Genomic DNA, 20672 nt, shown 5'->3' on the forward strand with positions numbered 1-20672 from the left:
TTTTTGGACGATCCCACTGCCGTTACCCCGCGATCCCGAATGAATACCACTGTTCTAGACAAACGTTAGGAGTATGCTAGTTGACAAGGCAGTGGATTTGGTTGGATAAAGCTTGCTGAGGAGAGTGGAATGAGGGAGTTAGAGGTGGGGCCGTCTGTGGTTATAGGGAATGTCCCTCTGTGGTTACTCCTGGCACCTTTCATTGATTTAACCTTGTTGGAAAAGAGAAAAGATAGGGAACCACTGATTTCTGACCAAACTTTTAATAGTCCTGTACCCCTTCAAACATTCAACCTCCAGCTGTGTACCCCCTCTAGCACCAGGGTCAGCATACTCTCAAATGTTGTTTTTTTTGCCATCATTGTAAGCCTGCCACACACACACACTATACGATACATTTCTTAAACATAAGGAGTGTGAGTTGTCGTCACAACCCGGCTCATGGGAAGTGACAAAGAGCTCTTATAGGACCAGGGCACAAATAATAATATAATCAATCATTTTGCTCATTATTTAACCATCTTACATATAAAACCTTATTTGTTAATCAAAAATTGTGAATAACTCACCACAGGTTAATGAGAAGGGTGTGCTTGAAAGGATGCACATAACTCTGAAATGTTGGGTTGTATTGGCGTAAGTCTCAGTCTTAAATCATTTTCCAGACACAGTCTGTGCCTGTATTTAGTTTTCATGCTACTGAGTGCCGAGAATCCACACTTACATAGGTACATGGTTGCACAGGACATCAGTGTCGTAACAGCGCAATTTGCCAAGGCAGGATACTCTGAGCGCAGCCCAATCCAGAAATCTGTCAGTAACTTCTGATTAAATTACATTTTCACAGAACCACTTGTTGCAATGTCGATGCATCTCTTCTGTTAAGATATCGGTAAGTGGACTGGAGGCAGAGCATGAAAGGGATAACGAATCCAGTTGTTTGTGTCATCCGTTTCGGGAAAGCACCTGCGTAATTGCGCACCCAACTCAGGTGCTTCGCTATATCACATTTGACATTGTCCGTAAGCTTGAGTTCATTTGCACACAAAAAAATCATACAACGATGGAAAGACCTGTGTGTTGTCCTTGTAAATGCAGACAGAGAAGAGCTCCAACTTCTTAATCATAGCCTCACTGAATTTAGTTGCGGAGAGTCCCTGCCATGGCACTGAAGCGTTGTGAAACAGTGTTGTTTGGTGAAGGAATTATCTGTATAGTTTTTGGGGCCTTTTCCCAGCCAAATCAGTGGCAGCAGGAATAATTAAGTCCTCCACAATTGTAGGGGGTTTGCCTGTCCTAGCCACTCGGTAGCTTGCCATATAAGACACTTCTAACCCCTTCTTATTAATGGTATCTGTTGATTTTATATGTCTTACTACTTGAAAGTCGTCTCACTCAAAAAACTCCTGTGGCTTATTTGTCAAATTGCCATGTTAAGTTTCTAAATGTCTGCGCACGAGTGAAGTTATCAAGTTGTGAGATACTACTTTTTGCACATATAACACTGTGGCTGAGGAAAGGCACTACTCACAATATAAGTGAACCCCAAATCAATGTAGTTCTCATATTTGCACCTCTTCGATGGTCCAATGTCCCTGTCTGTTGTTCGGTGCTTCCCGGGTAAGGGGGCAGTAGCTCTTCTGCTATGGAGAATTGAGAGACTGGGTGTAGTGCATTTCTCCTGGATCCCAGCCCATTCAGGTGTGGGAGGACATTTAATTGAAGACCAAGTAGCCAAGAGGGCTTTAAAACAAGATACAATTTATATTCGTGCCCCATTGGGTAGAGGTGAGGCCAAATGTTATAAGTTAGTAGGGATCTTTTTTATCGTCTTAGTAGCACATGATTAGGTAAGAGTTTAAAAATGTTTGTTTTCTTTTATTCGAAAGTCTACAAGCTGTGATTGACCACAAACCCCAGTACACTAGGTGGCAGCATGAACCTCTAACGTTTGTTTTGCAGATCAAAATGATTTACATTCGAGTCATTTATCAGACACTCTAATCCAGGGTGACATACAGTAGCATTTAGGGTTAAGTGCCTGGCTCAAGGGCACATCGGCAAATTTCTCACTTTACTGTTGCAAAACCATGAATTAACACATATGGAATCATGTAGTAAAATAGTGTTAAATCAAAATATATTTTAGATTCTAAGTAGCCCCCCTTTGCCTTGACAGCTTTGCACACACTATAAAATATAGATTAAAAATATATATTTTTTGGTTACTACATGATTCCATGTGTTATTACATAGTTTTGATGTCTTCACTTATTTTACAATGTAGAAAATAGTCAAAATAAAGAAAAACCCTTGAAATCATTAGGTGTGTCCATACATGTGTATCTCTGAACATATCCAACTGATCTCAACAATGAAAATATGTTCACCGAATTGTCTTATTAGCTGATGACAAAAATATTGCGTATTAGATTTCCATGTATATTCTTTATCGACTTGGCTCTAGGATATTTATGTATATTTTCTTAGGGTTAAATAAATAACTCAAAATGCTTTAAAACACATTTGTCAATGAATTTCTATGAAATTGCACATGAACAGGATGTTGCTTCGAGAGGAGAGGTCATGACTGCATTGAAGTCAGTAGAAATGCCTTAAACAATTTACAAAGCCCACAAATGATATGGTGCACTACCTTTACAGGACTTCATAGTTACTTGTCATCTCATTGTAACATATTATGGTGAAGAAATGACTAAGTATATTGTTAAATGGTAATTACAGAGTAATAATTTGAACTGTCGTTCAACTCTGGAAATCTTTTTTGTTCAAGGTCAAACAAAAAGACAAATCATAGTAATAATAATTTATTTAGGTAGAGAATTCTTTGGCAGTGAAGAAGTACACAAAGTTCATGAGAGAAAAATCACAAGTGCTGAATGAGAATCAAGATAGGAGGAAATCGACCACAGAGTAAACCTTGCCCAGCCTTTAGTATGACCAATAACAGATCAGTACACTGTGTTCAGTGAGATGGCCAGAATGTCAGTATTAGAGAACGAGTGTTATAACCACAGTGTGCAAGGAGAGAATAGGCATTTATGGCACAGGAGGGACAGCATTCAGTGTGTGTGTGTGTGTGTGTGTGTGTGTGACCGATGGGGTGGTGGTGTTAATGCTGGTTAGGCAGTGTGTGGGAGCCAGTAAGGGTTTCTGTTAAAGTGGGAGGTGTGTGTGTGTGTGTGTGTGTGTGTAGAGGCCTGGGCACAGGAGGAACTGAGTTAGTGTCATAGTGTGGGCTGGTGTGATTTATTTTCTTCATATAGTTTGTGACTCAAACTATTGGTAGTGAGTGGTTGGCTGAGGCTCGGTGCACAGGTGTAATGTTGAGACTGTTGTAAGAGCAGACATGACTGCCTATTCCGAATGACAATTTCCATCTGAACGTTTATGCAAACAGAGCGCAACGCAGTACTTGAATGTCATTTTTCACCTCAAAATGGGCGGCTCCTTGTAGTACGTAAGCCTACCTAGTCGCTTGCTACGCCGATTCTCTCCACAAAAACGTTGAAATGCAGCATATTATTCCTTTTGTGAGGCTCGGGGGCACTGTTGTGTAGATAATGAGGCTGTATTTTACCACCAAATTTACTTGGTTGAAATTGAACCCCAAAAATGTGATTTTGTTCCTATCTCTTTTGGCACAAAGCTGTTTCACACACTGATGTAGTGGTAGAAAAAAAGTGGGGTTGCTGTGAAAAAAGTCAAGCTCCTTATACGTTGAATTAATTTTCCCGCAAAACATTTACCCTTCACTACACCACTGGTTTCACTAAATAATTAACTCTACATGATCAATTTGCTCTAAAAAAAATAAGCACCAGTGTTGCTATAAATCCGTGAAAACAAAAGTGATCTGATGCTAAGAACTAAAGTAGCCTATTTTGCATTGATAACTAAATGTAATCTCTGCGACTGTTCAAACCATAAACATTATAGCCTTATTAGAATCCCCCCACAAACCATATTTTGTTTAGAAGTAATTACTTGATTTTAGGCTACTTCTAAATGGTAAAACAGCTGCTAGCCATGTGCTTTTTCTCCATGAGCAAAAATGACGACATTCTATTTTTAGCTGATATGGGAGCGAATACATTCAAGCAGCAGATTAAACTGGAATAATGTTGTAGGTTACACTGGCAAGTATAAGAATATTTGCCAGGGCATTTATTTAATTATAAATTGGGGAGATGTGGGAAGATGGAAAGGCTAGCTTGCTGTTTTTAGCCTATAGCCAACTGGCAGGCACAAAATGAGGTAATGTAAAACAAACCGAAACTTTCATTAGATTTAGCTATTATTAAAAAATGCAGTTGGTTTTCTTTTAAATTAGCCAACGGTGGTAGTTTTCAATGTGATTCTTCGTTTTTTCACAAATGGGAAGAAAATCTCTGCTATTGCAGCCTTGTGAATGTTTATAAATCTAGGAACACATGGACCAGCGAGGGTATCATGTTGCCAAACGGTGCTGCTCTAAAAAAAATTGACTCCACCCAAGTGCACATGATAAGTGACGGAGTGTTCAGCAGATAGACCTTAACCCTGCACCCTCCTGAATAAGCCCCAGTGCTCATTAAAGTAATGTGCACCCACTGAGCACTGGAGTGGGAGTCTGTCCCTCTGTCACGATTCCAAATGAAGCACAGCAAATCTGGCACCGTCTTCTTTCTGACAATCTGAATTCACATATCATTTAAGAACATCATCCTTTGGAACCCTCTCCAAGTTTGATACATATACTTTTTTCTTCTGCCCTGTAAAAAACATCAGAGGAAAACAAAACTATACTTCATTTTGTGCAGAGGTGAAAAGAAGAAGAGCAGGTCACTCATTCCACCCATTTCCCACCTCCTGACGTCACCTAGCCAACAACAAGTGCATCTCTATCAGGACTGCTAATCAGCGCGGCAGGCCACTCAATCCGGGCCTCACATAGAGACCCATCCTACGTGTCACTACTACCCTACAGATGAGATAGGACAGCTAAGCAATTTCAAAAGGAAAGGACTTGTTAAAACCAAGTAGGAACCTATCAGAATGCCTCTATAATGGTATTCGTCACACAGCTCAGAATATTAGAAGCGCAGTCCGGTGTGTTACACACAGTGCACACAATGAGTTGAAGGAAACATAGAAGAAAGATAGTGACATCACACAGCTCCTGTCAATCAATCACCCAGATTAATACTGACACAGGAGTTCATCATCATTAATAAAGGCAACAGGACTGGACATCGCAGTCTCACTCTCCTTCCCATCTCCCTCTGAATGGGAAACATAACAGGCATCACAGGAAAGAAGAGAGTTGATTAAAAAAAAGCTGAATACTGATGGAGGGCAGGAGTCACTCCTCCTGCATGTGCAAAACCTCTTCATGTGGAGAGCGGAAGGTTGCGGGGAGGGGGAGCACTGTCTCGCTCTGCCAAAGGCATCTATATTCTATATGGCACTGAAGTCCCACTACACATCCATAATAGTCCATAGGGTTTGGGGGGTGGTAGGGACAGGGATTGGAAGGTCACAGGCTGCTTCTGGAGTTGGGGGATGTATGTGGGCACTGAGAGGTGGGGGTCCGATTGGGGACAGGTGTTTTGGGAATAGGGTATTCAGAGTCTCATTGACTTCAACTCACTCCCCCATGCTTCCGTCTCAGTCTCCCACCCCCTCCAGTCTGTGGTCCCTCCAGTCCTTGTGCCCCTGTCCTGGGAGTCACAGTGTGACCTTGCTGAGGCGCAGAGACAGGCTGGAGCGCTGCTGGGCGCGGGGGAGTGTGGAGGCGCAGCGACTTCTCAGCTGGACCGGCCTCCCCGCAGTGCCTCGCACACGCAGCAGGAAGTCAAAATTGGCTGAGGTGTTCATGGCGTAAAATACGTTGGCGTTGTCTGGAATCACCAGCTCTGAAAAAGGAAGTTTTTTTAAGTGACTTTTTCACATCATCACAACTCAAAAGCTAAAAAGAGTGTCAGGGAGAATGTTGTACCTCTCTCGTCAGAGATGACCTGCACCAGCTCATATCCCTCCCCAGGCTCACTCTCCAGGTTGTGTTTGGCCAGAGCTCTAGAAATCACTGCTGGAGTCTTATCCTGACTTGTCAACTGGGGAGGAAACAACATATTTTAATATCAAAATTAAATCAAAATCAGGATGAATCGTCACTTCTGAAACAGCTTTAGAAGACATTTTTCATAATCTCACATCTTAACATGAGACGTACCAGGATGCTCTTGTAGAGGTTGCCATTGCCCTGCTCCAGGCTGACTCTGATGATGCAGGCATCCTGGGCCTGGGTGTTGTAGGCCGGGGGCAGGGGGGAGGAGGGGGACATGGGTGTCAGGGAGACAGAGCGACGGTGCATGCAGGGTGGCCCGGGGAGAGAGGGAGAGGCCGGGGTCACTGGAACACTGGCTGATGATGAGGTGGTGTCCATGGAGTGGAGAGAAGTACAGGAAGAAGACTCGGACAACTGGAGAGACAGATGAAGCACAGTAATTAGCACATATACGACCTTCATATTGCCAGCCTTTTGGAAATAATTATTACTTTATTTGCACACAATTGGTAAACAAAACACAGAATAGAAAGAAAATAAAACAATAGGGCTTGTGCAAAAACCTCACCAACTAAATACAACAAAAATGTATCAAGGCAAAAAAGGTGAAGTATCTTAGTGCCATACCTTGTTCTGCTGAGTGTCGGAGGTGTGTATAGGGGTCATGGCCATGCCATCGCTTTCTGAAGGGCTGGAGTCACTAGACGACACACTTACTGAGTCCATGCTCTCCCCAGAGCTGCCAGTAGGGGGCGACCGAGGTGTTTCCCTCAACGGGGAACTCGCTGCCGAGGAGTCTACACCCAGGAACAGTCTGACAGAGAAGAATGTCAACAAAAAAACATCACAAAACAAAAAATGTGTCAGATAGATCTAATATAAAAAATGATTTAATGGAATTCTGTTAAAACATCAATATTATGGCAAAGGCTCCACAACTGATTGTAGAATTCTACACCATTACAATAATGTCTATATTATTCAGGGTAGATTTATTGTAAATCAAAATATTAAGTACAGCATATGTTATAATTCCTCTAGAGTGTGCTTACAGGCTAAGTCTCTTGACCATGCTCTTGCGGGGTTTGGGTGAAGTAGGACTGCTGTCTCCCACTCCTTCAATGTCACAAGACATAGCATAGCTGCAAGAGAAACCGAAAAGAATCATGACATCACTGCTATCAGTCCACTTAGCCTAAGAAACAATCAGAAAGAGAGGATAGCAAGAGCTGATCCAGTGATGTATATATAGTGTGAATGATTGATGAGGTTTGTACCTTTCCTCCTCACTGTGCTGTGGCTGGCTCTTGAACCAGCGCAGGAAGGCAACGTCAGCACTCAGACAGTAGCTGTTACATGCAGACTGCAGCAGCTTGATCTGAGCAATCACCTCAAACTCCTGCAAGAGAGAGGTCAATGTCAATCATGTCAATTGAGCTGACACTACCAACATTAATGACTTTTCCTAATCACCTAATTAGTGGTTTACAAACAGGTTGAAAATGACACTCACCCTCCGTCTCTTCTCAAAGTTGATGAGCCCACCCTGCAGAAGACACAGAGGACACTGAAAGACTGAACTCTCATCCCACGCTGGGCTGGCTAGACAAACAGCAGTGTACTTCTCCAAAAACTGCCAAACTAATTCCTCACATACTCATGGAAACTCATGCTCTAGTTGCAAACAGTGGTCACAACACACAAGTCTCTACAACCAGAGTCTCTACACCCAAACAGAAGGAGTGAGTAGGATGATAGTAAGGCTCACCTCTACTAGGTCTGGTAGAGCAGTATCTAACATGGTCAGGTCTGTCAGGAAGGTGCCCAGGTAAGGTATCGTCCCCTGCATGGCACCCTGGGAGGAGAGACAAAGCATAGGTTAAAACATACCAATCAGAAAGCACAGCTAAGCTACTCACTTTTACCCCCTTCCCGAAAAGGAAACAAACAGGGCCGCGAACCCATAGTGGCTTGTAGCTTGCTCCATCGCTCACCATTTCCTTCTGCAGCTGGAGTCGTTTGTGAATGCGTTTCTGGTGCTCCTTAGCACAGCCTTCCAGATTGGCAAACTTAGAGGTGCCCTCCTGTAGGGGAAATATTAAATCACTACTAAAATCAATCAATTCATCATCAATTAACCACTTCCTCAAAATCCACAATGTCTGGTATGCAGGCATTCCCAGAGCAGTCTCACCCGCATCAGCAGCTCTCGGCTGGTCAGGTAGTTGTTGTGATCTGAGAAGATGTCTGATAGTTCCTCGAACGTAGAGATGCCGTCTCTGTGGAAATGACAGAGAAAGGTTAGAATTAAATCTAGAATGCATAAGAACTCTATCACATGAGTTGTGAGTGACTGATCAGTTCATATGCATTCAGCTTGTGAAAGACCCACTTGTGCACGCAGGACCAGGCCCTCTTCAGTCTGTAGAGTGGGTTGGACTGCAGTGCAGATACGATGGCGTGCAACGAGGAGAAGTTCTTACGCATGCGACACTCCTGAGCGACGTCTATCCAGCGCTGGATGACCCGTGCCCTGAGGTGCGGGCGGATCTGGCGTCGGTGCAGTATGGTGCTGACCACACATGCTGCCACAGCATTGAACTGTGTGATGGTGGCACGGATGGTGGAAGCACTGTGCTTGTTTTGCTTCTTATCCCTCTGGGACCAGATGGAACCCAGACAGTGGTGAGGAACCACCTTCTTAAACAACAACTGGAAACAGACAAACAATGACACTATTAGTATTCAATCTTTTGAAGTAACTGTCCAGTGAAAATATTACTTTAAAAACTTTTAAAATATTTTTTTACTTTTTAAATATTCTGTTAACGCATACCAAAATATTGTATGTGGCCAAAGCATAAATTGCATAAACACACCTCAAAAACTTGTATCATAAAAATGCTTGCTATTTCCTCATAGAACATGAAGTCATGTTGGCTCATTGGCTGGGGTCCGCACACACCATAACACAGAAAAGCTGATTTATAGCCTACTTAATTATCATTTTTAAAAGGGAAAACTACTCCACTCATATTATAATTATTTATAGGTCGTATTTCATAGAAATATGGTAATACTGGACAGTTACTTTATAATGTATATTTATCCTATATTGTTCAAATACATTGGAAACCCATACTCCCACCCAGCCTCCCTCAGCCTCTCTTACCGCATCCATATAGGTTAGCTGCTCGGCCACCAAATCTGCATCAAATGACAGGAAGTCTTCCTGGACCTCGATCTCCACTTCCTCATCCTCACCCAGGCAGAAGGAGCTGTTGCCATGGAAACCACCAGAGAAACCTACGAGGAGGAGAAATTATCAGATTAATGATTTCATTCATGATGGCAGGGTTACCAACTTTTGAAGATCGCACTCCAAGCTATCTCCTTTCGTGAATGTCATTGGCTCAAACCCCTAGCCTGGGTTTAAGTTCATTTTCTGCATTTCTACATATTTTCATATGGCTTAGGCCCATGACCAGGGTGGAATATATATATATGGTTTTTATTATTATTCAAGATTATCTTAGTTTGCAAAAAAAAAATAATTGTCACATGTACCAAATACAACAGGTGTAGAACTGACTGTGAAATGCTTACTAGCAAAGTACTTAAACCAACAATGCAATTAAGAAACATAAGATAAGAAAATATTTACTAAATAAAGAAAAAAAGTAACAAAATAACAAGGCATATACACACAGGGGGTACCGAGTCAATGTGCGGGGGTACAGGTTAGTCGAGGTCATTGAGGTAATAAACTCAGCAAAAAAAGAAAACGTCCTCTCATTGTCAACTGCGTTTATTTTTCAGCAAACTTAACATGTGTAAATATTTGTATGAACATAACAAGATTCAACAACTGAGACAAACTGAACAATTTCCACAGACATGTGACTAACAGAAGTGGAATAATGTGTCCCTGAACAAAGGGTCAAAATCAAAAGTAACATTCAGTACCTGGTGTGGTCACCAGCTGCATTAAGTATCGCAGTGCATCTCCTTCTCATGGACTGCACCAGATTTGGCAGCTCTTGCTGTGAGATGTTACCCCACTCTTCCACCAAGGCACCTGCAAGTTCCAGGGCATTTCTGGGGGGGTGAATGGCCCTAGCACTCACCCTCCGATCCAACAGGTCCCAGGCATGTTCAATGATATTGAAATCCGGACTCTTTGCTGGCCATGGCAGAACACTGACATTCCTGTCTTGAAATCACACACAGAACGAGCAGTATGGCTGGTGGCATTGCAATGCTGGAGGGTCATGTCAGGATGAGCCTGCAGGAAGGGTACCACATGATGTCTTCCCTGTAACACACAGCGATGAGATTGCCTGCAATGACAACAAGCTCAGTCAGATGATGCTGTGACAGACCGCCCCAGACCATGACGGACCCTCCACCTCCAAATCAATCCTGCTCCAGAGTACAGGCCTCGGTGTAGCGCTCATTCCTTCCACGATAAAAGCGATTCTGTCCATCACCCCTGGTGAGACAAAACCTCGACTCATCAGCGAAGAGTACTTTTTGCCAGTCCTGTCTGGTCCAGTGACGGCGAGTTTGTGCCTATAAGCGACGTTGTTGCCAGTGATGTCTGGTGAAGACCTTGCCTTACAACAGGCCTCCACCACTCAGTCCAGCCTCGCTCAGCCTATTGCAGACAGTCTGAGCACTGATGGAGGGATTGTGCGCCTGGTGTAACTCAGGCAGTTGTTGTTGCCATCCTGTACTGTCCCGCAGGTGTGATGTTCGGATATACCGATCCTGTGCAGGTGTTACATGTGGTCTGCCACAGTGAGGACAATTAGTTGTCCATCCTGTCTCCCTGTAGCGCTGTCTTAGGCGTCTCACAGTACGGACAATGCAATTTATTGCCCTGGCCATATCTGCAGTCCTCATGCCTCCTTGCAGCATGCCTGAGGCAAATTCACACAGATGAGCAGGGACCCTGGGCTTCTTTCTTTTGATGTTTTTCAGAGTCAGTAGAAAGGCCTCTTTAGTGTCCTAAGTTTTCATAACTGTGACCGTAATTGCTTAAGCTGTTAGCTGTTAATGTCTTAATGACCGTTCCACAGGTGCATGTTCATTGTTTATGGTTCATTGAACAAGCATGGGAAACAGTGTTTAAACCCTTTGCAATGAAGATCTGTGAAGTTATTTGGATTTTTACAAATTATCTTTGAAAGACAGGGTCCTGAAAAAGGGACGTTTATTTTTTGCCGAGTTTATGTACATGTCGGTAGAGGTAAAATAACAATGCATAGATAATAAACAGCAAGTAGCAGCAGCATAAAACAAATAAAATAAAAAGGCAAATAGACCCAGGTAACCATTTGATTAGCTGTCAAGTAGTCTTATGGCTTGGGAGTAGAAACTGTTAAGGGGCCTTTTGGCCCTAGACTTGGCACTCTGGTACTGCTTGCCATGCAGTAGCAGAGAGAACAGTCTATGACTAGTGTGGTTGGAGTCTTTGGCAATTTTTAGTGCCTTCCTCTGACACCGCCTGGTATAGAGGTCCTGGATGGCAGGAAGCTTGGCCCCGGTGATGTACTGAGACGTAAGCAATACCTTCTATAGCGCCTTCCGGTCAGATGTTGAGCAGTTGCCATACCAGGCGGTGATGCAACCAGTCAGAATGCTCTCGATGGTGCAGCTGTAGAACTGAGTGTCTGAGGAGCCATGCCAAATATTTTCTGTGTCCTGAGGGGGAATAGGGGTTGTCGTGCCCTCTTCAAGACTTTCTTGGTGTGTTTGCACCATGATAGTTTGTAGTTGATGTGACACCAAGGAACTTGAAGCTCTAGACCTTCACTACAGCCCCGTCGATGAGAATGGGGGCATGCTTGGCCCTCCTTTTCCTGTAGTCCACAAATACACACTCAAAATGACTTGGTTTGAAGTTACTCTGAAATTATTTGGGCATGAAATTTAGAGTATGCTAGCTAGGTAACATTGAATTACATTGGTTTTTGGTTAGAAAATGCTAATATTGGCCTCCTGAGTGGAGCAGTGGTCTAAGGCACTGCATCGCAGTGCCAACTGTGCCACTAGAGATTCTGGGTTCAAGTCCAGGCTCTGTCGCAGCCAGCCACAACCGGGAGTCCCATGGGGTGGCGCACAATTGGCCCAGCGTCGTCCGGGTTAGGGAGGGTTTGGACGGCAGGGTTATCCTTGTCTCATCACGCACTAGTGACTCCTGTGGCGGGCCAGGCTCCGTGCACGCTGATACAGTCGCCAGGTGTAGTGTGTTTCCTCCGACACATTGGTGTGGCTGGCTTCCGGGTTGGATGGCATTATGTCAAGAAGCAGTGCGGCGTGTTTGGGTTGTGTTTTGGAGGACGCATGGCTCTCGACCTTCGCCAGTCCGTATGGGAGTTGCAGCGATGAGACAAGACTAACTACCAATTGGATACCATGAAATTGGGGAGAAAAAAAGGGTTGGAAATACAAAGAAAAATAGCTAATATTAATGGTTGGCGGCAGTGGCTAACCATAGGATGGATTGCAGACTCTCCTTAAGAAACAAACATGTAAATATGTCATTCATTTGTGTGAACTATCCCTTTAAAATAGGGCCGTAGAAAATCCTGCCTAGAAGTAGCACTCCAAGGGGGTTGGCCACCCCTGATCTGGGGGTTTCAATATATTAATGTGACTTCATTTGATTTCTGCACAGTAGCCCACATTCAAGAAAAAAATTCATGAATATCAATCTTCAGGTGTTTTGAGGCTGATTTGCAAAACCTTGCCATCATCTTACTCTACATAGGCAATATATTTTCCATTTGTGTCTACCATCTTGGGCACAATACTAAAATTACAAAACAGAATATTTGAGGCAAGGGGCATTTCAACATAGCACATTTTCCTTTTTTAGTCCATTGTAGGGGATGGCAATTGTTCTGACTTACAGCAGCTATTGTAAAATACAAAATAAATTAAAACAGAGATTAAAATATCCTGAAGATAAGAGGACATAGCTTAAATCGGCCCCTACACCAAACGCAAATTCCCTTGTTGACAATAATGCGTAGAAAACAGCGCTACAAGTTGCCGTGCTGCTCTTCTGAAAATGTTGTTCACAAACTTTGATCAGCGGAGAACCAAAGTGCCAGTCCAGTGTGCCGTGGTGCTCCCATAGAAAAGCTGCTCCACGCTAATCATGAGGGACATTTTGTTTTTACCAACAGGCATCCAATCGCCTTGGTCCTGGACCCTCACTAAACTAATCACAGGCAATCACAATCAATCTGCTGCGGTCACAATGTGGAGGTAGGAAAATTATGGATCTCCCGGGTGAAGGTGCTGCAGTTACAACACTTATGATATACAGTTGAAGTCGGACGTTTACATACAACTCCACACATTTCTTGTTAACAAACTATAGTTCTGGCAAGTTGGTTAGGACATCTACTTTGTGCATGACACAAGTCATTTTTAGAACAATTGTCTACAGACAGATTATTTCACGTATAATTCACTGTATCACAATTCCAGTGGGTCAGAAGTTGACATACACTAAGTTGACTGTGCCTTTAAACAGCTTGGAAAATTCCCAACAATTATGTCATGGCTTTAGAAGCTTCTGATAGGCTAATTGACATCATTTGAGTCAATTGGAGATGTACAGTGCCTTGCGAAAGTATTCGGCCCCCTTGAACTTTGCGACCTTTTGCCACATTTCAGGCTTCAAACATAAAGATATAAAACTGTATTTTTTTGTGAAGAATCAACAACAGGTGGAACACAATCATGAAGTGGAACGACATTTATTGGATATTTCAAACTTTAACAAATCAAAAACGGAAAAATTGGGCGTGCAAAATTATTCAGCCCCCTTAAGTTAATAATTTGTAGCGCCACCTTTTGCTGCGATTACAGTTGTAAGTCGCTTGGGGTATGTCTCTATCAATTTTGCACATCGAGAGACTGACATTTTTTCCCATTCCTCCTTGCAAAACAGCTCGAGCTCAGTGAGGTTGGATGGAGAGCATTTGTGAACAGCAGTTTTCAGTTCTTTCCACAGATTCTCGATTGGATTCAGGTCTGGACTTTGACTTGGCCATTCTAACACCTGGATATGTTTATTTTTGAACCATTCCATTGTAGATTTTGCTTTATGTTTTGGATCATTGTCTTGTTGGAAGACAAATCTCCGTCCCAGTCTCAGGTCTTTTGCAGACTCCATCAGGTTTTCCAGAATGGTCCTGTATTTGGCTCCATCCATCTTCCCATCAATTTTAACCATCTTCCCTGTCCCTGCTGAGGAAAAGCAGGCCCAAACCATGATGCTGCCACCACCATGTTTGACAGTGGGGATGGTGTGTTCAGGGTGAGTAGGCACTGTACCTGTGGATGTATTTCAAGGCCTACCTTCAAACTCAGTGCCTCTTTGCTTGGCATCGTGGGAAAATCAAAAGAAACCGGCAAAGACCTCATGAAAAAAATGTGTAGACCTCCACAAGTCTGGTTCATCCTTGGGAGCAATTTCCAAACGCCTGAAGGCACCACGTTCATCTGTACAAACAATAGTACACAAGTATAAACACCTTGGGACCACGCAGCCATCATACCGCTCAGGAAGGAGACGTCTTCTGTCTCCTAGAGATGAACGTACTTTGGTGTGAAAAGTTCAAATCAATCCCAGAACAACAGCAAAGGACCTTGTGAAGATGCTGGAGGAAACAGGTACAAAAGTATCTATATCCACAGTAAAACGAGTCCTATATCGACATAACCTGAAAAGCCGCTTTGCAAGGAAGAAGCAACTCCAAAACCGCCATAAAAAAGCCAGACTACTGTTTGCAACTGCACATGAGGACAAAGATTGTACTTTTTGGAGAAAGGTCCTCTGGTCTGATGAAACAAAAATAAAACTGTTTGGCCATAATGACCATCGTTATGTTTGGAGGAAAAAAGGGGAGGCTTGCAAGCCGAAGAACACCATCAACTGTGAAGCACGGGGGTGGCAGCATCATGTTGTGGGGGTGCTTGACAACAAAGTCAAGGTATTGGAGTGGCCATCACAAAGCCCTGACCGCAAACCTATGGAAAATTTGTGGGCAGAACTGAAAAAGCGTGTGCGAGCAAGGAGGCCTACAAACCTCACTCAGTTACACCAGCTCTGTCAGGAGGAATGGGCCAAAATTCACCCAACTTATTGTGGGAAGCTTGTGGAATCCTACCCGAAACATTTGACCCAAGTTAAACAATTTAAAGGCAATGCTACCAAATTGAGTGCATGTAAACTTCTGACCCACTGGGAATGTGATGAAAGAAATAAAAGCTGAAATAAAATCACTCTACTATTATTCTGATATTACACATTCTAAAAATAAAGTGGTGATCCTAAATGAATTAAGACAGGGGATTTTTACTAGGATTAAATGTCAGGAATTGTGAAAAAACATTAAATATATTTGTCTAAGTTGTGTGTAAACTTCAGACTTCAACTGTAGAATTGCAGGCGCATATGCCGATTTGGAGGCACAATTGAAAAGTTAACGCGGAACAGACACTGTATTAATCAGAAATGCATTTTTTTAAATGCATGAGAAATGAGGTGTGGCGTGTGAAGAGGGTCAAATGTGTCTCACACACGCCCAATGGAGAGAAAGAGATGGGTAGAGGGATAGAGACAGATAAAAAGACTAAAGAATTGAGGGAGGATAGAGTACTAATTAACTAGATATCTTAGACTGTTCACCCACCCTCGGAGTCTGGATCCAGACTGGCCTCAGCTTGTAGCTGCCCCAGTAGACTCTGGGCTCTACGAATGGGCTCCGATCCAGGCAGGGCCCTCTGTAGATAGGCCATGACTCTGTGGAGGCAGGGGTAAGATGGAGGCTCCTGGAAGTCCTCTGGACACTGGTCCAGCCAGACTCGAAGGATGGAGGCCAGGGCACTGAGGGTGATGAGGGAAGGGGGGCAGAGATAAAGTCAAGGAAGCCTGCTGGGAGCAAGCTGCTGCTGACAGAGGGAAAGGCAGACTGAGGAGCTACACAGTAACAACCCAGACAGACAGACTAAGAAAGTGAGAGATGTTGAGAAATCTTACGTTGGAACAGCCCCTTTGGTTTCAGAGGGTCTACATCGCTCCATCTGTCCTTCACTATCCTCTGGAATTCCATATCTGAGAAAAAGAACAAGATAAAATAACATTTCAGCATCAATGTCTACCATCAGTCTGTAAAAGAAGTGAGACCAATAGGTTTCCTGAGCCTCTCAATGTAGAGCGGCAGTGTTCTTCAGTCACAGTGTGTCACAGCCCAACACTTTTACATAAAATTGACCTCATAAAAATCATGTTGATTAGCTAAATTATTTGAACCAGGTCTTATAGCACTATGGCTGGGAGAAAAGCCTGAACACACTTGGGCCCACTAGGACCAGGAGTTGCCAGCCTCTGCTGTACACTACAGCCCCCAGACCCAGACGTACTTGTCCAACAGCAGCTGCAGCACAGTGTGTGTGCTGGCGAAGGCGCGGTACGTGGACAGGAAGATGCTGGTGTAAGTGAGGTCATTGTCCCCGAACGCCGTCAGCAGGGTCTCCACCAGCCGTTCCAGCGTTCCCGCACGGATACTCCGGATCTTACAGGTTTCCAGCTGGCTCACTGTGTGGCCAGGGGGCAGCCGGTCCCCATCAGCCTGTGATCAGACAAGATTGGAAGAACCAAGGATTAGAACCATGAGAACGAGGAGAGAAATGGAGGGAGAGAGAGAGGTGTTGAGACAAAAGGTACCCTATATTTCATTCTTAAGCAGATGTGTCCGAGTATTGTGTCTGCTGGGAGAACAATTAGAAGAGAGGAGAGAGATATTTGGTGCTGCTAGCACACTAAAACAGGAAACTCTCCAATCTGCTTCTAATCACAGAGTGGAGCACCCCTCCTCCACCCTGTCCTCTGGCTGAGAGAGAGGCAAAGAGGACAGCAGACTCAGTCCAACTCACAGTAGCTCCCAACTCTCAAAGTCAGTACTGCTCTCTGGTAAAAACCTCACCACAAATGTACTGACTGTCAAGTACCAAACACATACATTCACATTTGTATATCATTTCTTCAGATAGCACTCTATGGGCAGTGCCACAACAGTAAACAACGCACCAGTGTGGCACTGTGGCTCGTTGTTTACATTATCTTGCTTTTCCACTAAAGAAATGAAGGGATTACAATCACCAACAACCAAGAGACAAATACAGAACAGACAATGGTCTTGTTTTCACTATCTTACTCATACATTCACATATACAGAACTCCCACTCCCTCCCACTCAGGGGCTACAATAAACAAGCACTCCAAATGTATACTGCCATATGATAATGTGGGGTAGTTGTTCTCATCCATATGCTTTGCTTTAACAGGATGCAACATGCAGGGAAAGAAGAATTATGGTGGCAGTTGGGTCGTTCCACTTCAAAAAGCACATGAAAGACGATTTCAACACCCACCATCTCAGATTGTTCTGAAATCGTTTTGTTTGTTAGAAACAGATAAGATTAGCATTCCTGCAAAAAAAATATATATATAATTTTTTCCCCTGAGAAATTAAGCTGATTGATTGCACACAAATTGACCATTTTCATTTTTAGGATTAATATAACATTCAATATTCAACAATTATAGTACCCAACATCCTATTTGGACATAACTTTTTTCTAACAATGTGTAAGACATGAGGACTCCAAAGAAGTGGTCAATAACCATCCACAGACACAACGAGTATATTGGATCAATTCTCTGTTTGACAAGTAGTATGCCGCTGCAGCTCAGAGTATTGTTTCTTAATCCTATGTCATGATTTCTCAGTGAATTTGGTGATGGTTTCTTTCCCCTGTTCAGAGAAATTAGTAATTGAAGTTGTTGGGTATGTCCCATCCTACATCCTGATAATACCAGGTTCTGACCACTAGATGGTGGTGTTCTTTCCATTAGACATGTTTTTTAACCTCTTGATACTCTAGGGGCAGTATTTCATTTTTGGATAAAAAGACGTGCCCGTTTTAAGCGAAATATTTTGTCGCAAAAAGATGCTCGACTATGCATGGAATTGATAGCTTTGGAAAGAAAACACTAACATTTCCAGAACTGCAAAGATATTCACTGCGAGTGCCCTAGAACAGAAGCTTCAGGCAAAACCAAGATGAAACTGCAACCAGGAAATGAACAGGATTTCTGAGGCTCTGTTTTTCATTATCTCCTTATATGGCTGTGAATGCGACAGGAATGAGCCTGCCCTTTCTATCGTTTCCCCAAGGGGTCTGCAGCATTGTGACGTATTTGTAGGCATATCATTGGAAGATTGACCATAAGAGACTACATTTGCCAAGTGTCCGCACGGTGTCCTGCGTGGAAATTGGTGCGCAAAACTCAGCTGCTGGTATTTTTCCATGGGATTCTGAGAAAAACCATGCTTCCACAAACGGCATATCAATGAAGACATATGTGACAAAACACCTTGAGGATTGATTCAAACAACGTTTGCCATGTTTCGGTCGATATTATGGAGTTAATTCGGAAAAAAGTTTGTCGTTTTGGTGACTGAATTTTCATTTCGGTAGCCAAATGTGATGTACAAAACGGAGCGATTTGTCCTACACAAAGAATCTTTCAGGAAAAACTGGACATCTGCTATGTAACTGAGAGTCTCCTCATTGAAAACATTTGAAGTTCTTCAAAGGTAAATTATTTTATTTGATTGCTTTTCTGGTTTTTGTGAAAATGTTGCGTGCTAAATGCTACGCTAAATGGTATGCTAGCTATCAATTCTCTTACACAAATGATTGATTTTCTATGGTTCAAAAGCATATTTTGAAAATCTGAGATGACAGTGTTGTTAAGAAAAGGCTAAGCTTGAGAGCAGGCATATTTATTTCATTTCATTTGCGATTTTTAGAAATCGTTAACGTTGCGTTATGGTAATGAGCCTGAGGGTGTAGTCACGATCCCGGATCCGGGATGGCTAAGATCAAGAGGTTAAAGAATCCCCCCATTGTTAAAGGGATAGTTCACCCAAATCACAACATATTCATGTTTTTTCTTCTTTTTCTTACCCTGTAAGCAGTCTATGGGCCAGGTATGATAGCAACCCATGCTTTGGGTTTGTTTACCTGGCCACAATTTCAAATGCTTTTTGGCATTTGTGGCACACTTCTTTGGATTCCTCATATCTTAGTCGTTGTTAGAAAAAGGTTTGGTCCAAATCAGATGTTAGGTACTATAATTATTGAATATTACATTAATCCTATAAATTCAAATGGACAATTTAGGTGCAATCAATTAGCTTAAATTTATCAGAGATCAAATTATACTTCAACAAAATAATGTTTCCGGAATGCTTTTCTTATCGATTTCGAACTACAGAAACAATTTCAGAATAAATCAGATGGTGGGTGTCAAGGCTTGCTGAAATGACATGTAATGACCTAGAACCAGACAGAGATCATTAGAGGACGCTCCATTGCACCCGTCTCATTATGGCATCTGTACGAGCATGGGCAGTGCCATAGTGGCCATCTCCATTTTGAAGTAGTACATTCTCTCATTCTGCTACTTCTATGAGTTGGTAAACAAACTGAAAGGGTGCATACTGACACCTGGAATGTACTGTTTGAACAGGTATAAAGCCAAGGTCTGGCATTCGACTGCCACCTGCAGTTATGGAATGTGAGTATAATTGACTATAATTCATGAGTATAATTCATTGGCTGATCCCTCTTGACAATATGGATGGAATTTTGTGATTCTTCCTTAACCCATAGGAAGTCCCTCCCAGTTGACTACTGTACTTCAAAATTGTAAAAGTCCTCAATGGCGCTGCCAGTGCTAAAACAGGCTTTTGGGCACTAGAGTACTCTCTCTCTATGGAACTGGCAAATCAGGAAATCACATGACTTTGACAAACAGTTGAGTAGGCTATTTGTGTAAAAGTTTTTATATGGCCTGCGCAGGGTGTTTGCAAAAATGGGAGAATTCAACAGTTTAAAATGTTAAAACGCCCTGTGATTGCAAATTGACATTACTGCATTTTTTTTTTTTATTTATTTCACCTTTATTTAACCAGGTAGGCTAGTTGAGAACAAGTTCTCATTTACAACTGCGACCTGGCCAAGATAAAGCACAGCAGTGTGAACAGACAACACAGAGTTACACATGGAGTAAACAATTAACAAGTCAATAACACAGTAGAAAAAAAGGGGAGTCTATATACAATGTGTGCAAAAGGCATGAGGAGGTAGGCAAATAATTACAATATTGCAGATTAACACTGGAGTGATAAATGATCATGTACAGGTAGAGATATTGGTGTGCAAAAGAGCAGAAAAGTAAATAAATAAAAACTGTGGGGATGAGGTAGGTGAAAATGGGTGGGCTATTTACCAATAGGTTATGTACAGCTGCAGCGATCGGTTAGCTGATGTTTGAAGTTGGTGAGGGAGATAAAAGTCTCCAACTTCAGCGATTTTTGCAATTCGTTCCAGTCACAGGCAGCAGAGTACTGGAATGAAAGGCGGCCGAATGAGGTGTTGGCTTTAGGGATGATCAGTGAGATACACCTGCTGGAGCGCGTGCTACGGATGGGTGTAGCCATCGTGA

General features: G+C 42.8%; 1 protein-coding gene across 3 annotated transcripts in view; it reads right to left on the reverse strand.

Moving 5' to 3' along the window:
• Positions 1–2812: 2812 nt before the first annotated feature.
• Positions 2813–20672, reverse strand: part of rgl1 (ral guanine nucleotide dissociation stimulator-like 1) — a 48502-nt gene continuing 30642 nt past the window's right edge. For all 3 annotated transcript variants that reach the window (XM_035780630.1, XM_035780612.1, XM_035780622.2), the window contains exons 3-17: positions 16517–16725; positions 16134–16208; positions 15787–15980; positions 9243–9376; positions 8463–8782; positions 8265–8349; positions 8065–8154; positions 7839–7925; positions 7584–7616; positions 7348–7469; positions 7123–7212; positions 6698–6884; positions 6236–6484; positions 6002–6116; positions 2813–5918 (exon numbers count right to left, since the gene is read on the reverse strand). In XM_035780630.1, the coding sequence (XP_035636523.1) occupies positions 5731–5918; positions 6002–6116; positions 6236–6484; positions 6698–6884; positions 7123–7212; positions 7348–7469; positions 7584–7616; positions 7839–7925; positions 8065–8154; positions 8265–8349; positions 8463–8782; positions 9243–9376; positions 15787–15980; positions 16134–16208; positions 16517–16725 (2178 nt within the window). In that variant the 3' untranslated portion in view covers positions 2813–5730. The remainder of the gene's footprint in view (positions 5919–6001; positions 6117–6235; positions 6485–6697; positions 6885–7122; positions 7213–7347; positions 7470–7583; positions 7617–7838; positions 7926–8064; positions 8155–8264; positions 8350–8462; positions 8783–9242; positions 9377–15786; positions 15981–16133; positions 16209–16516; positions 16726–20672) is intronic.

The sequence above is a fragment of the Oncorhynchus keta genome, chromosome 1, assembly GCF_023373465.1.
Source record: "Oncorhynchus keta strain PuntledgeMale-10-30-2019 chromosome 1, Oket_V2, whole genome shotgun sequence".
Lineage (NCBI taxonomy): Eukaryota > Metazoa > Chordata > Actinopteri > Salmoniformes > Salmonidae > Oncorhynchus > Oncorhynchus keta.